Below are 15,401 nucleotides of genomic sequence, written 5' to 3' on the forward strand. Positions count from 1 at the left end.
GCGCCGATTGGCTCCCCGACCCAGCGGCCGTTTCCACACTGGTAGGGAGCCGTGAGGGTCCAGGGGCAGGCCAGAGAGCCAGGAAAGAAAGTGCAAGTGAGTGCACATAAAGGCATCAAGGATTTGAGGATCAAACATAACCTCAAACTAGTTTTGAATTAATTTTGAATATGAGTCTTTCGTCTATATATTGTGGTTCCGTAATAACAAACTGTCTTGGGTTGTTTGTTTTACAAGTGAAAGATATCATCTGGGCAGCACGGTGGCTTAGTGGTTAGCACTTCTGCCTCACAGCACTGGGGTCATAAGTTCAATTCCCGACCGTGGCCTTATCTGTGTGGAGTTTGTATGATCTCCGGTATCCTCCCACACTCCAATAACATGCTAGTAGGTTAAGTGATAGCTACTACGTGTAATTTTTAAATCAAAGACTATGCCAAATCAATCACTGTTCTCCAGCATTCACACCTGTCCTACAGCAGGTGTAAAAGATACGGGGGTAAAACAAGCATAGATACGTTAAACAGAGGATTTGAATTAGCCGCATCTGTGTGAACACGCCTTCACTTAACATGTTCTACATTGGTCGGGCACTTCCCTCCCCAGTTCCGTCCCTCAAGTCATTAGGGATCGTAAGTGTCAGATGCATGATATGAATTTTGTGCCATTGCATTCAGATACGTAAGTTTGGTCTCTGGGCATGCGCAAGATACGCTACACGAAAACAGCCGTACGTCTCAACTTGAATCTTTTCCTATGTTCCTATTGAACCACTGATAGACAAGTACTTGTTCTCCTTAAGATCCCGATTATATCTCTGAATTTCTGACAGTCTATTTGACCGCTATAAATCGGTAACAGAATACTCCATTAGAAGAATGTATCTGGGGAATTTAACTGGCTGCGTTACTGCCTAACGTAACACGGCATCTGTGCACAGTATTACCGTTAATACAGTAATTTTAACCCGGTTATCTGTTCATGGCTGCCTGAACTGCGAGCAAAAATCAGCGTTAAAAATTACCGCAGTAACGGTAATAATGTGCACGATTACCGTAGTGCGCAGTAATGCGGCCAAATGAATTCCCCCCTATATGTTTGTTCTCACGCAATAGTTACTTCATGCTTTTAATTACCAGCTGGTTTTATGCGTGTCGATGACATATATTTTATATATGCTTGTTTTTTTAATATATTGCTATTGAATACAGATTCTGTGATTTGTATTACCTGGTTAAGTGTCAGCGCAGCCAAAACTTCTTTTGTCATTTCTTTAAATCAAGCTCTTTTAAGGTTTTATTTTGTTGTGCTCTTGACTGTTTTGCACCTGTTTCATTGTAGCCACCAAAGACTGCTGGTTAGATGGGGTTCAAAATAACAGTTTTTCTAATTTTCATTAGCTAGGTAAAAACAAGCACACACCTATAGATTTTGCCACGCCTATTTTTTGGCAGAAGTTTTCCGGAATTTCCAATATCTCAGGTTGATGTTCCTGCATATGTAGATCACCATAAATGGAAGAAGAAAAGGAACGCACAATAGGAAGTATGTCTCCGTTTGCACAAGTGTTTGTAAAATGTTGTGCTCAAATAAAGCACTAGAGAAAAAAACATGCAATTATAATGTTTTTGTTTCAACCTTCAGTGAAATAAAAACAAAGGGCACTGAATACAGAGTTTAAGGAAAAACTTGATCCTCCCAATCTGTCCATTGGTCAGTGTGTGTTAGGCCAAAGATTCCCAGCCTGCTACCTTGAGGTCATGGAACTCCTCAGTAAATTCTAATATCCTTATAAGTTACACTAATGGGTGCATTATTCCATATAATATCCCCTCCTACTAATCTCTTTTCTCCAACCAACAGTTCTATTTTTAAGTCATTCATTGTATATCCATTTCACACTGAGCTCTCATCCCTAATATACAGATATATTCTGAATTTATTCAGTACATATGCACAAGTAATGCTATTATATGTATAAAATCTGTAAATAACATCTGCATTACCTGTAAGATCCGATGTCATTATGTCAGTGTACATAAGGACTTTTATATTATAGGGAATAAGCGCACAACCTATTATAAATTTGATGCAAATTAGAAATCACCTCAGATTTCCATGACCTGTATATAACACTTAGCCAAAGGTGACCAGTCAATCGACTTCTGGGCCACATACTGACTGATGGCAACTCATTCTTGCCTAACCAATGCTTGGAGTTTGTCAGAATTTGTTTGTTGAGGATTGACCACAAGTTCTCAATGGGATTAAGGTCTGGGGAGTTTCCTGTCCATGGACCCAAAATTTCGATGTTCTGATCCCCGAAGCACTTAGTTATCACTTTTGCCTTATGGCACCGGGCTCCATCATGCTGGAAAAGGCATTGTTCCTCACCAAACTGTTCTTGGCTGGTTGGGAGAAGTTGCTCTTGGAGGATGTTTTGGTACCATTCTTTATTCATGGCTGTGTTCTTAGGCAAAATTGTGAGTGAGCCCACGCCCTTGGCTGAGAAGCAACCCCACACATTATTGGTCTCAGGATGCATTATTGTTGGCATGACACAGGACTGATGATAGCGCTCACCTTTCCCTCTCCGGACAAGCATTTTTGCAGATGCCCCAAACAATCTGAAAGGGGATTTATCAGAGAAAATTACTTTACTCCAGTCCTCAGCAGTCCAATCCCTGTACCTTTTGCAGAATATGAGTCTGTCCCTGATATTTTTCCTGGAGAGTAGTGGCTTCTTCGCTGGCCTTCTTGACACCAGGCCAACATCCAAAAGTCTTCACCTCACTGTGCATGCAGATGCATTCACACCTGCCTGCTTCCAATCCTGAGCAAGCTCTGCACTGGTGGTGCCCCGATCCTGCAGCTTAATCAACTTTAGGAGACGGTCCTGGCTGTTGCTGGACGTTCTTGGGCGCCCTGCAGCCTTCTTCACAACTAATGAACCTCTCTCCTTGAAGTTCTTGATGATCCGATAAATGGTTGACTTAAGTGCAATCTAACTAGCAGCAATATCTTTGCCTGTGAAGCTCTATTTGTGCAAAGCAATGATGACTGCACGTGATTCCTTGCAGATAACCGTGGTTAACAGAGAAAGAACAATGATTTCAAGCACCACCCTCCTTTTAAGGTTTTCAGTCTGTTATTCTAACTCAATCAGCATGACAGAGTGATCTCCAGCCTTGTCCTCGTCAACACTCTCTCCTGTGTTATTGAGAGAATCACTGACCTTATGTTAGCTGGTCTATTTGTGACAGGGCTGAAATGCAGTGGAACTGTTGTTTTTGGGATAAAGTTCATTGTCATGGCAAAGAGGGACTTTGAAATTAATTGCAATTCATCTGATCACTCTTCATGGCATTCTGGATTGTATGCAAATTGCCGTCATAAAAACTGAGGCAGCAGACTGCGAAAAATAATATTTGTGTCATTCTCAAAACTTTTGGCCATGACTGTTATTCAGCAAAACCTGCACTGTTAATGGTCTGTCACTCACCAGACTGTGAGTGCTTCTTCCCGTGTGTTTAGGAACCGTGGTCGTCCACCATCCTGAGGGTCTGCGCATGTGCAGCCCTTTCAAACCTTCTGTTCATGTTCCTTTTAGTTAATTGGTTGATCAGGCAACACTCCCTATTTAAAGCACCTGAGTTCCATACCTCGTTGCCTGATCTTGGAGTCTCATTCCCCATGAGCCTTTGAAGGTGTTCCTGTGTTTCCTCGTGTATTCAGCGCTGCTACTCCTGTGGTTTCCAGATCACTTCAACTCTCCTGTGGTTTCCAGACCACTTCAACTCTCCTGTGGTTTCCAGACCACTTCAACTCTCCTGTGTTTCATCGAGACTGCACCAGCTGATTCCTATCCGCTGCCTCCGTGCTCAACAGTTCCAGCTCATCTCAACTCTCCCGTGTTTCATAGTGACTGCACCGGCTGATTCCTATCCGCTGCCTCCGTGCTCAACAGTTCCAGCTCATCTCAACTCTCCTGTGTTTCATAGTGACTGCACCGGCTGATTCCTATCCGCTGCCTCCGTGCACTACAGCTATCAACTCACTTCAACTCTCCTGTGTTTCATCGTGACTGTATTAGCTGATTCCTATCCGCTGCCTCCGTGCACTACAGTTATCAACTCACTTCAACTCTCCTGTGTTTCATCGAGACTGCTACAACTGATTCCTATCCGCTGCTCTCCGTGCTCAACAGTTCCAGCTCAGCTCTACTCTCCCGTGTTTCATCGTGACTGCACCTGCTGATTTCTATCCGCTACCTCCGTGTACCTGCAGTGTCCTGCTGGCTGCTACTCCTCAGTCCTACTCGTGTCTGCAGCCAGCTGATCCGCTCTCCGTGCTTCTACAGTGTTCCTGCCGGTGTCTACTCGCCAGTCTGCATCGGATCAACGCCTCGCTGCTGTCATCTCGTCTAGACCATCTCTACTCTTCAGTGTTCTCCAGGTGTCCAGTTCTACATACTACTGCTTCCTGAGTATTTGTTTCTATCCCTGCTGGTCTACCTACCGTGCGCTGCACCTACTTGATTACCGCTTCCACCCTCCTGGGACTTCGTATCCTGCCGGCCTCCAGCCGTTCAGGTATCCCTGCACTTCTGTCTGACAGCCTGCTCTCCTGAACCACGGTATGTATACTTCTCATTGACTGTGCTGGTGTATTGCATATCTTGCTGGACTGAGTTGTTCTCCTCTGGAGTTTACTATCCGCTGAGACTATTGCCATCATTTGACTGTGTTACCTTTTGCCCGGATAGTTCCTGTGACTTTGTATTATTGTGCAGTGCTGTTCAGTCATTACTATATTGTGCATATCATCGTGGGATCAAGTTCAGTGTGCCCGTGTATACTCTGCATTGCATTTCTCTCCCCGTGCTTCTCCTCACATATATATTCAGTGGTACAACTTGCTAGAGGCAGACCACTGATCCCTGTTTCCTGTGTCACCTGTTCCTGTATCCTTTCACATAGCAGTGGTACAACTTGCTAACGCAGACCACTGACTCCCCGGATACCTTCACCTGGATTCCATTCCTTCACCTAGACAGCGGTACAACTTGCTAAACGCAGACCGCTGACTCTCATCATCTCCTGGTTGTTTCTGGACATTCCTCCTCACTATAGCAGTGGTACAACTTGCTACCGCAGACCACTGACTACCCTCACGTTTCCTTTGTCCATTCAGTTCCTCGTGTACTACTACCTATATATTACCAGTGCTGCTAGTCATAGACTTTCCACAAGCATTCTCTACCATCTGCTGTCTCCTGTTCCGTGATCACCCCGCTACCAGAGTACCATATTACCATCTATACTGCTCTGGTAAGTCCATCACCTGGTGATACCTGGGTAAAGACTCCTAGTGCCCGTGACATGGTCATTGTGAACCCATTTATGCGTTATACAGTGTAACACAGTAATACTACATAAAAACTTAAATATAAACAGTGCAAATATTACAAAATATATCATATTTAAACACAAAACAGGTCAACTTAAACATATAATAAATGACAATACAATAAGTTTGAGGTAGAATGAAATCTAGCTTCTATATCAAGTACTTGTAACTCCTGATGCAATACAAGTACCAGCCACTACAGAGATCCTTGGATAGACATTCCCCTTAAAAACTTCAGGGGTAGTTTTACATAGTTGTACAATTGGCAGTTGGGAGAACTACAGCTCGATCAGAGAGGTTTATCAATTGAGACAACAGTATATACTGTATATTTCTGCTGGCCCACTTCTTGCGTTACTTAGCTCTCCTCTCTACCATAATTATTAACCCCAACTGATCTCACGTCTATATAATAGTTATATTTTGAGATAGATCAGTATATGGGTGGGGTACGGCATATCGATGCTGAGCACCCCGACAACACTTACCACGACAAGATGACTCCGAATCCCTACAAGGTGCAAGAAATTTAAGATTGGGTGCTACCTACAAATCTGAAAGCCACTCAGAGATTTTAAGGCTTTGCTAAGTACTATAGGAGATTCATCCGTTCATTTTCTGTACTAGTGGCACCCATTACAGCTCTTACCAGTAAAGGTGCGGACACGGCTGATTGGTCGTCTGAGACTTTGTTGTCCTTCCAGGCCCTCAAAGATGCCTTTATTCTGCTCCAGTCCTCAGGCATCCGAATCCAGAACTGTTTGTTATAGAAGTGGAGGCTTCAGACGCTGGGGCTGGTGCTATTCTTTCTCAAAAGGATCCTCAGGATCAGAGACTGCACCTCTGTGCTTATCTTTCTCGGAAGTTTACCCCTGCAGAAGCAAATTATGATTTAAGCAACCGAGACTTACTAGCCATCAAATGGGCTTTCGAGGAACGGCGTCACTGGCTGCTTCCATCTGATTACAATTTTTACTGACCACAAAAATCCCCAATACATTCAATCTGCTAGAACTCTGAACTCCAGGCAAGCTAGATGGGCCCTGTTCCTCACCCTCTTTAAGATCATCATTACTTAATGACCGGGTTGCAAGAACTAGGAGTACCAGGCGTAACCCCTAGAGGAACTTGCAAAAGATGGTCAGCAAAGGCAGACAACATGTGGAGAAGCATAGAAGGCAGGTGCCGCTGGGATAGTGGAGACAGGATGGAGAGTCAGCTCTTCGGAAGGCAGATTACCACTGGAATGGTGGCCAGGACACTAGGAAGTGTCAGTTCTGACGTCAGCAGGTTACCACTAGAATGGAGGTGAAGTGCAGAAGTAGAGTGTCAGCTCTGCGGATGACAGGTTACCACTGGGATGGCAGCAGGAACACTAGGAATTGTCAGTTCTGAAGTAAGCAGTGTTACCACTGGAACGGAGGTGAAGTACTGAGGTAGAGTGTCAGCTCTGCGGACGACAGATTACCACTGGGATGGCGGCAGGAACACTAGGAAGTGTCAGCACTGAAGTCAGCAGGTTCCACTGAAGCGTAGATGAAGTGCAGAAATAGAGTGTCAGCTCTGTGGTCAACAGGTACAGGGGAGCCACGATTAGCACCAAGAAGGTAACTAAAAGAACAGGCACCATACATCCAGGGGAAGTGCCTTTTTAAACTTTGGAGCCAAAATCATCAACCGATAGGAGCGCAGCAGGGAAAATGAATAGGATAGGTCTGCGCATGCGCAGACCCAAAACGAAGATGGCGGCAGCCAGGATGCAGTGGATGGACCGGAGAGGCAGGTAAGAGTGCCAGGGATCGGGTACGCACCCGGCGTGTGACAAGCAGGGAACAGGAAGCAGGAACACAGGAGCTGGTGAACCAATACTCTGGCAAAGCATTGGTGTAAATGGGATCCTAATATAGGAGGAAGTGAGTCCTGATAAGAGGGGAGTGATTTCGGCGTTCAGAGCACAGCTGACCGCCGACTGAGACAGAAACCGAGCTAGACAACGATATGCGGCTGTCATGCAAATGAGCGTGCAGCGAGGGTCCTAAATCCAGAAGAGCGTCCCGTTGCCAAGCAACGGGATGCGAGCAGGAAGTGAGACAGGCGTCCGTTCCCCCAGCACCTGAGAAAAGTGCGGGGACGGCGCCTAACACTATTTTTTTATATAAATCCAACAAAATCTCTTTAGAATTCCATGCCTCATTAATAAACGTGTCAGTGTGGCTTCTAAAGATCAGGCTGGGGTGATAATATTTCATTTGTGTGTGCCTGTGGACCCAAGTAGGGGGGCGGAGGGTTCCTTAGTCTCCCTCTGGTGTTGCTCATTTCAGGGCACTACCCCACACAGACCCTACTTTACCCAGACTAAGGTGGATGCACTGCACAACACTGAATACAAGGTAAAAAGTCAATTTGCATACAGGACACACAAATACTAGTACACACACCCTAGCTGAGGAAAGGGGGTGCTACATATATAACTAGTAACTATCTTGCATATGACACCATGGTAGGAAGAAGTTTGATAAATAAGGTCCAAACTAACTTTATTTTTTATTAAAGTTTTCTTTAAGACCTGTAAATGTGCAAAATTAATCATTTTCAGCTTATTCAGCGACCTTTACTGTTTCCAAAATAAGACAATTTCCCATAATGTATTAGCTGTGTCACTTAGTTTAACTGAGTCTGTAGATATAATCTGAGTGACAAGCTCAGCCTCGCCCTGTGTTGAGAATGTGAAACACACACACTGGTGTCTGAGTGTCAGAGACTTTCACTTTCATTTCTCTCTACTGCTGTCAGCAATGGCGTCTGCTGATCTGAGACAGGAGCTGGACTGTTCCATCTGCCTGAACATTTATACAGATCCTGTAATACTGAAGTGTGGACACAACTTCTGCCGGGTCTGTATTGATCGTGTGCTGGATACACAGGAGGGGTCTGGAGTTTACAGCTGCCCTGAATGCAGAGCAGAGTTTCAGGATCGTTCTGTCCTGGAGAAAAACAGGAAGCTGTGCAACATAGCAGAACATGTCCGTTCTATTCCAGAGGAGGAAACTGAGGTATTTTGCACTTATTGTGTCCTCTCTCCAGTACCTGCTCTTAAAACCTGCCTCAGGTGTGAAGCTTCTTTCTGTGACATACATTTGAGGACACACAACAAGTCAGCAGAACATGTCTTAATTAATCCCACCATTTCCTTGGAGAAGAGAAATTGTTCTGTGCATAAGAAGATCCTGGAGTATTACTGCACAGAGGATGCTGTCTGTATCTGTGTCTCCTGCTGTCTGATTGGGGAACACAGAGGACATCAGATGGAGTCGCTGGATGAGGCCTCTGAGAAGAAAAAGGAGAAGCTGAGAAATGTTCTGCAGAAACTGACCACAAAGAGAGAGGAGACTGAGAAAAGAGTGCAGAGTTTGCAGGAGCGCAGGAGAGACGATCAGGAAAAAGCAGTTGGTGTAACAGAGAAACTGACTGCCCTGTTTAGAGACATCAGGAGACAGCTGGATGACCTAGAGAAGAGAGTCCTGAGTGAGATCTCTGGGCAAAAAGAGAGCATTTCACTCTCAGGGCTAGATTTACTAAGCTGAGGGTTTGAAAAAGTGGGGATGTTGCCTATAGCAACCAATCAGATTCTAGCTTTCATTTATTTAGTACCTTCTACAAAATTATAGCTAGAATCTGATTGGTTGCTATAGGCAACATCCCCACTTTTTCAAACCCGCAGCTTAGTAAATCTAGCCCTCAGTCTCTGATCTGATCCATCAGCTGGAGTTAAAGAAGGACGAGCTGTTCAGGAAGATGCATCACATTGAGGAACTGTGCAACATGTCTGATCCGGTGACTGTCTTACAGGATCCAGACATAGGTGACTTGTGTGATACTGAGGAGCTGAGTAATATGACTGATCATGTGACTGTCGCACAAGAACAGGAATCACACAGGGATAACTCATGTAATCTCTCTGAGGAGGGAGATACTGAAGAGGGAGATACTGAAGAGGGAGATACTGAAGAGGGAGATACTGAGGAGGAAGATACTGAGGAGGGTGATTCTGAGTGGGAGGATACTGAGGAGGAAGATACTGAGGAGGGTGATACTGAGGAGGAAGATACTGAGGAGGGTGATACCGAGGAGGGTGATACTGAGGAGGAAGATACAGAGGAGGGAGCGAGATATGAAAACCAGGTTAATGATGTAGAATGTCTGGATATGGGTCTCATCTCAGAGACATTACACACGGGGTTATCTGATATAATAACAAGTATAAATGTATGGGTCTATGCGCAGGAACCTACAGACATTTTACTGGATGTAAACACAGCTGGTAATAATATACATATATCAGGTGACCAAAAAACTGCATCCTGGTCAGATATAGAACAGGATCGTCCAGAAACATCTGAGAGATTTCTGGATAATTCTCAGGTAATAAGCACCAGGAGATTTTCCTCAGGGCGACATTACTGGGAAGTGGAGATTAGGGAATCAGAGCTTTGGAGTGTAGGGATGTGTTATCCCAGTATAGACAGGACAGGACATCAGTCACACATTGGATGTAATAACCAGTCCTGGTGTTTGGCTAGGGAAGATGATGAGTATTTACTGATACATGACAGTGAGGAGATCCAATTATCTTCCAATATTCCCTATGATACAGTGAGGGTATATCTGGATTATGAGGCTGGACAGCTGTCCTTTTATTCTCTGTGTGACCCGATCAGACACTTACACACCGTCACTGCCACCTTCACTGAGCCCCTTCATGCTATATTAGGTGTATGGGAAGGTAGTATACAAATATCTGGGGAAAATCAGGAGCTGGGGGAAATCCTTCCAGAGACCGGTGACATCACAGGGAGGGAAATCTGATTGGTGGAACAATTAGCCCATAGAATGGAGCAGTGGGTGGAGTTACAGCTGTGTATATGAAGAATATGATCCTGGTATAAGTAATAAGTGTATAATCTTGTGCATACAATGTCCCAGCAGGTCATACTTGTCTATCTCCCGATATGTCCTGGAGACGCCTGAATTTCAGGTAGTTCTCCCAGACCCCCTGGAGAGCAGTCCTTTCCCCCGGACCCCGCCCTCTTCCTAGTGAAGTGGGTGGGACAATGACACAATTCGCAGTGAATCACATCATATTGGCCCCACCCCTAGCAGAGAAATACCACAATTGCATCACAAGGTGGAGCCAAAATAATGTGATTCACTGTGAATTATGCAGATTTGCAGTGCTTCGCCCCCTCCCCTGCACTTACCACTTGATCATAAAAGTTGCCAATTATGCAGCAGCTGTGTTTCATTTCGAACATTATCTAACATCTGTATTCCTGGAATGGTAAATATAAATAATTCATACTATCATGTGTAAAACTCAGAACAATATTTTTATGTAAATCTAATGTCCAATGATTATTCATCAATTATATGTTAGTAATGCAGTTAATAAATGTCACAAATTGTTCCTGTAATCTGGCATTATTGTAATCGTCTGTGTCTCCGTAGCTGTTGTGGTACTACAAGTCCCAGCATCTATGTAACACATAAGTGACACATGTAGGCTGGGAGTACTGATCCCGGCTGAGCAGGATATCCGGCTGTATGGCAGAGAAATAAAACATCTCTCTATGGTAAAGCTGTGACACTGGGAGCTAGAGAAGACCCTCTCTGTATTCCGGGGTCCTCAGATCATAGTAATTATATTGAGAGATCTCCCGGACTCCCGGGCAGGTAAGATAAACTTCTCTGTGGTACCTCCCATACTACAAGAAATTGTCTGTCACTCTCATAAACAGGGACAGGCATTGTTAAAAACCTATCACCATAGATTTTCCTCCAGTTTTTTCAATGAGTGTAAGTAACATATTTCAGATAATAGATCTGTACTACCAGAAAATGCCCGCTGCTCTCCAGCACACTGATACATAGTTGCCTACTCTTCTGGAAATGTCCAGGAAACTCCCAAATTTCTAGGAGATCTTCCAGACTCTCTGGACAGCAGTGCAACCTCCCGCATCCTGTCCACTTCCCTAGTGAAGTGGGTGGGAGCAGGCTTAATGACATCATTCACAGTGAATCATGTCACCCTGGCCCACTCCCTACTGTATTATGCAGCAAACTGCAACACTGAGCAGTGGGGGCGTGGCTAAATGATGCAATTCACAAGGCCACGTCCCCCGGACTTGGCAGCGGGATCTTCGGGAGGAGAGATAAAAAATGTTGGTAATTATAAAATGTAGTCGTTACTTAGTCGTTTCCCCAGCGTATCCTCAGAATATCTGAGATTGTCCTGCACACATAATCTAACAGTGCGAGTCAACTCTTGATGTGTTGTGTGTCTGTGAGTGTGTGTGTGTCTGTGTGTGTCATAGTTGCCTAATCTCCTGAAATATTGGGACACCTCCCACGGAGGTCTGCTAACCTCCTGGATCTCTGGTCTGCGTCTCGAACTGCTGGCCTGTGCACATGTGATGACGCAACATCGCTCACAAGTCTGGACTTGCACAGTTGCACTAGGCAATACATGCATATATCAGGGAACAGCAAGTAGAATGAGGTCCTCGTGACACAAGTGAGTCAGCACAAGGTTTCTATTACATATAAGTCATTTTTCATTTACATTTTTAATAATTTGTTGGATGTTCAAATTGCTTTTGTTAACATGTTATAGAGAGATTTTGATAGTTAGAGAAGTTAGGGCCAATTAATTGATCATTATCAATATTTATCGCCGTGATGGTGCTTTCTTCCTACTATGCTCTGTTTATTTACCCCGTTATCACAAGCGATTGGCCCTCTATGCTTCTTCATACACAAACCCCCTCTGGCGGAATGCTGTGCATAGTACTATAGGCTCCACCTGTTGGTGCTTATCACGCCACTTGGTGGCACTAGATGTGTCCATTGGTGAAGCTAGACAGGCCCATTGGTCAGAGCAGGACATACCCTGGGGGATTTAACAATTGGGCGTTTGTGGAAAGAAAGTTAGGGAAGGAGAGTGGAACAACAAAGAATGGAGGTACAAGTTATGATCAAAATGTCTAAGGTTTTCATTCATCTGCCAAATGGTGGTCGGTAGCAACCATTTATTTGCTATAGTTAGTGCTGTTGTATTTTAGCATTTGTCGCTTTGAGGTGAGGTTCAGATGTATAGCTGGTCTATCAATGACTCAATTCTTTAATTGATTAATTAATCTCCTCCTCAAACTGAGACATTGCCATGTTGCCTTCAGATGTTTTTAGATTTAATTTTATCCCCAAGTACACAGGATGTACTGCTTTGTTAATTCTGTAGGCAGTCCCTCCCAATCTGGTTGTCTTATTTCCCGTCCCTTCTCCTTCCCCCCTCCTTACCCGTACTAATGCTTACTCTCAGACCCCCCTTCCCATCTGGATCAGTTTCCTCGTGCTTACTCTGCACCTCCTTGTAGATAAGCAGTACTCCTTTACCAGAAAACCACCATGAGTCTAAAACTCCTATCCTTAAATGTTAACAGCTTCAACTCTCCTCAAATGTACAATGCTTCTACAATATCTTAAACGCCAAAAAGTGGCGTGATAAGCACCAACAGGTGGAGCCTATAGTACTATGCACAGCATTCCGCCAGAGGGGGTTTGTGTATGAAGAAGCATAGGGGGCCAATCGCTTGTGATAACGGGGTGAATAAACAGAGCATAGTAGGAAGAAAACCCCATCACTGCAATAAATATTGATAATGATCGATTAACAAGTGTGAGGGGAAAGGCAACAAGGCAAGTGACATTAAAGTAGAGCAAGTGCCAAATTGTGGGCACAGGGACTAAGTAGAGCTATGGGATCAGCTTACCTTTGGGGCAGTGTCCTGTGGGGTTGCAGGCAGAGAAGGTGTTGAGAGAAGACCAAGTGTCGAAAGGAAGAACCTTCCCTGTTCCAGGGTTTTAATCTTGTGGAAATGGCACTCATGTATCACCAAAAGATAGAAAGGAATGCTCCATCTATAGTAGACCTTATGGGCACCAAGCATTTATATCATATGTAAAAGGTCACTTTATTTCTGGAGCTTTGTGTGCTTTTATTTCCTAAAATATTTGCAGATCCAATTTTGTATGCAATGGAGGATGAGTTCAGATAGCTGAGAGAAGTTGCTCCTTATATCAGTAATAGTGAAAGCAAACAATCACATCCCGAGGAGGAAGGTTCTAAGGAAGCTTAAGGTGAAGAGCTCTATGTGCTTGGTCCAGTTATAAGTTCTTTGGTGAAACATCTGGCAAACACTGACAAAATAATTCTTATATATATTTAGAAAGGGACGCAGCGTCCACTGATTTGGGTATGTTGCATATATGAATGTTATTACATCTGTTTTCCAGATCTTCCAATTGTTCTTTAAAATTCTAGCTCTTTATGAACGTCCGTCAGTTCAGACTCCACAAATTCTTGGAAGTGGCATATATATCGTAGACGTTTTGTCCCAGCTCTGTAAGTTCCTGCTTAAACGCTGCAGCATCTTAATTCCTTCTTGTATAACTATCCATGTACCTCAGATAACTGACATCTTCTTGGTCTGAATCACAGTGATGCAGAGGGGAAGTAACCCCAGCCCGCTTACTGGTCTTCCCTTCAGATTTAGTGAACACAGGGACAGTTTCAGATTACGAGGGATTATGTTTTCCGTTTAGACATGATGGCCTCAAAAATGTACAAGATGTCAGATCCAACACAAGACTTGTCTCAAAAAAAGGAGACCTTAAAGTCTGTCAGTTACAGAAGAGGCTCTGTAGATAGTTTCTGTTATGATTTAATGATAATAAGGCCAGGAATCCCCTGATGTTTTAATGATTTATATTATCATTTAAAAAAAAAGTCGAGGTGTGTTCTAAATTTCCACCAGCAGATGGCAGTAGTGGAACATGGTCTGAGTTCAAACAGAATGGATGGTTCTATAAAAATTCTTTCTGTCCCCAACACCACAGAAATAGACTGATATCATACTGCAAGCAGCAGATGTCTGTAATGTTTTTAAAGATAATAAAGTGAAATGGTTGCTGGGAAAACAGAATGCAAGTCTCACTTTAGTTTCTTGTATTACACTCTCTAATAAGGTAAAGGGCACTGTTAGTGTAGGGTAATTTTGAAGCCCTAACACCAGGGCTATTAACTAATGTGTGGGAGTCAGTTTTTGGGAGAAAACTCACCATGTGACTTGTGGTTGATGAAAACCACTCTGACTTGCAAGTCAATAAGAGAGTGCCGTTGGCAATCCAACGATATCGGGTGTTGGACCTAGGATGCGATTCAGTGTCAAGTTCAGCCTGCCCACATCAGAGACCCCAGGGAGCAACAACATAGGGGAAGTCCTGGCACAAGGAAGCGAAAGGCAAGATTTTTGCTATTACAATGCTTACACTCCTGGCTGGAATGCTGCTAACCTCCAGGCCGGGTGTGGGTGTGCTACCCCGGGGTACCTACACGGGCGGTCCCCTGGTCCGTGGAAAAGATTCTCACCAGCGGCCTGTTTCATTAAGGATCTTAACTTAAGAAACTTCTTATTTCAGTCTCCTGGACAAAACCATGTTACAATGCAAGGGGTGCAAATTAGTATTATTAATCGTCTATATATTGTGGTTCCGTAATATCAAACTGCCTTGGGTTGTTTGTTTTACAAGTGAAAGATATCATCTGGGCAGCACGGTGGCTCAGTGGTTAGCACTTCTGCCTCACAGCACTGGGGTCATAAGTTTAATTCCCGACCGTGGCCTTATCTGTGTGGAGTTTGTATGTTCTCCGGTATCCTCCCACACTCCAAAAAGATGCTAGTAGGTTAAGTGATAGCTACTACGTGTAATTTTTAAATCAAAGACTATCCAAATCAATCACTGTTCTCCAGCATTCACACCTGTCCTACAGCAGGTGTAAAAGATACGGGGGTAAAACAAGCGTAGATACGTTAAACAGAGGATTTGAATTAGCCGCATCTGTGTGAACACGCCTTCACTTAACATGTTCTACATTG

The 15,401-nt window shown here is 44.0% G+C and overlaps 1 protein-coding gene across 1 annotated transcript; it reads left to right on the forward strand.

Annotated features, from left to right (window-relative positions):
- The first annotated feature begins 8,203 nt into the window (after positions 1-8,203).
- Positions 8,204-10,880, forward strand: LOC142150341 (E3 ubiquitin/ISG15 ligase TRIM25-like). The gene is made up of 2 exons (XM_075205539.1): positions 8,204-8,988; positions 9,152-10,880. Exons 1-2 carry the CDS (start codon positions 8,205-8,207, stop codon positions 10,273-10,275), a joined length of 1,908 nt encoding a protein of 635 aa, XP_075061640.1. The 5' UTR covers position 8,204; the 3' UTR covers positions 10,276-10,880.
- Positions 10,881-15,401: the final 4,521 nt, after the last annotated feature.

The sequence above is a fragment of the Mixophyes fleayi genome, chromosome 4, assembly GCF_038048845.1.
Source record: "Mixophyes fleayi isolate aMixFle1 chromosome 4, aMixFle1.hap1, whole genome shotgun sequence".
NCBI lineage: Eukaryota > Metazoa > Chordata > Amphibia > Anura > Limnodynastidae > Mixophyes > Mixophyes fleayi.

Coding starts and splice junctions, on each gene's coding strand:
- LOC142150341 (XM_075205539.1), top strand. CDS start 8,205: ATGGCGTCTGCTGATCTGAGACAGGAGCTGGACTGTTCCATCTGCCTG. Junction 8,989..9,151: donor CTCAGGGCTAGATTTACTAA/GCTGAGGGTTTG, acceptor TCTAGCCCTCAG/TCTCTGATCTGATCCATCAG.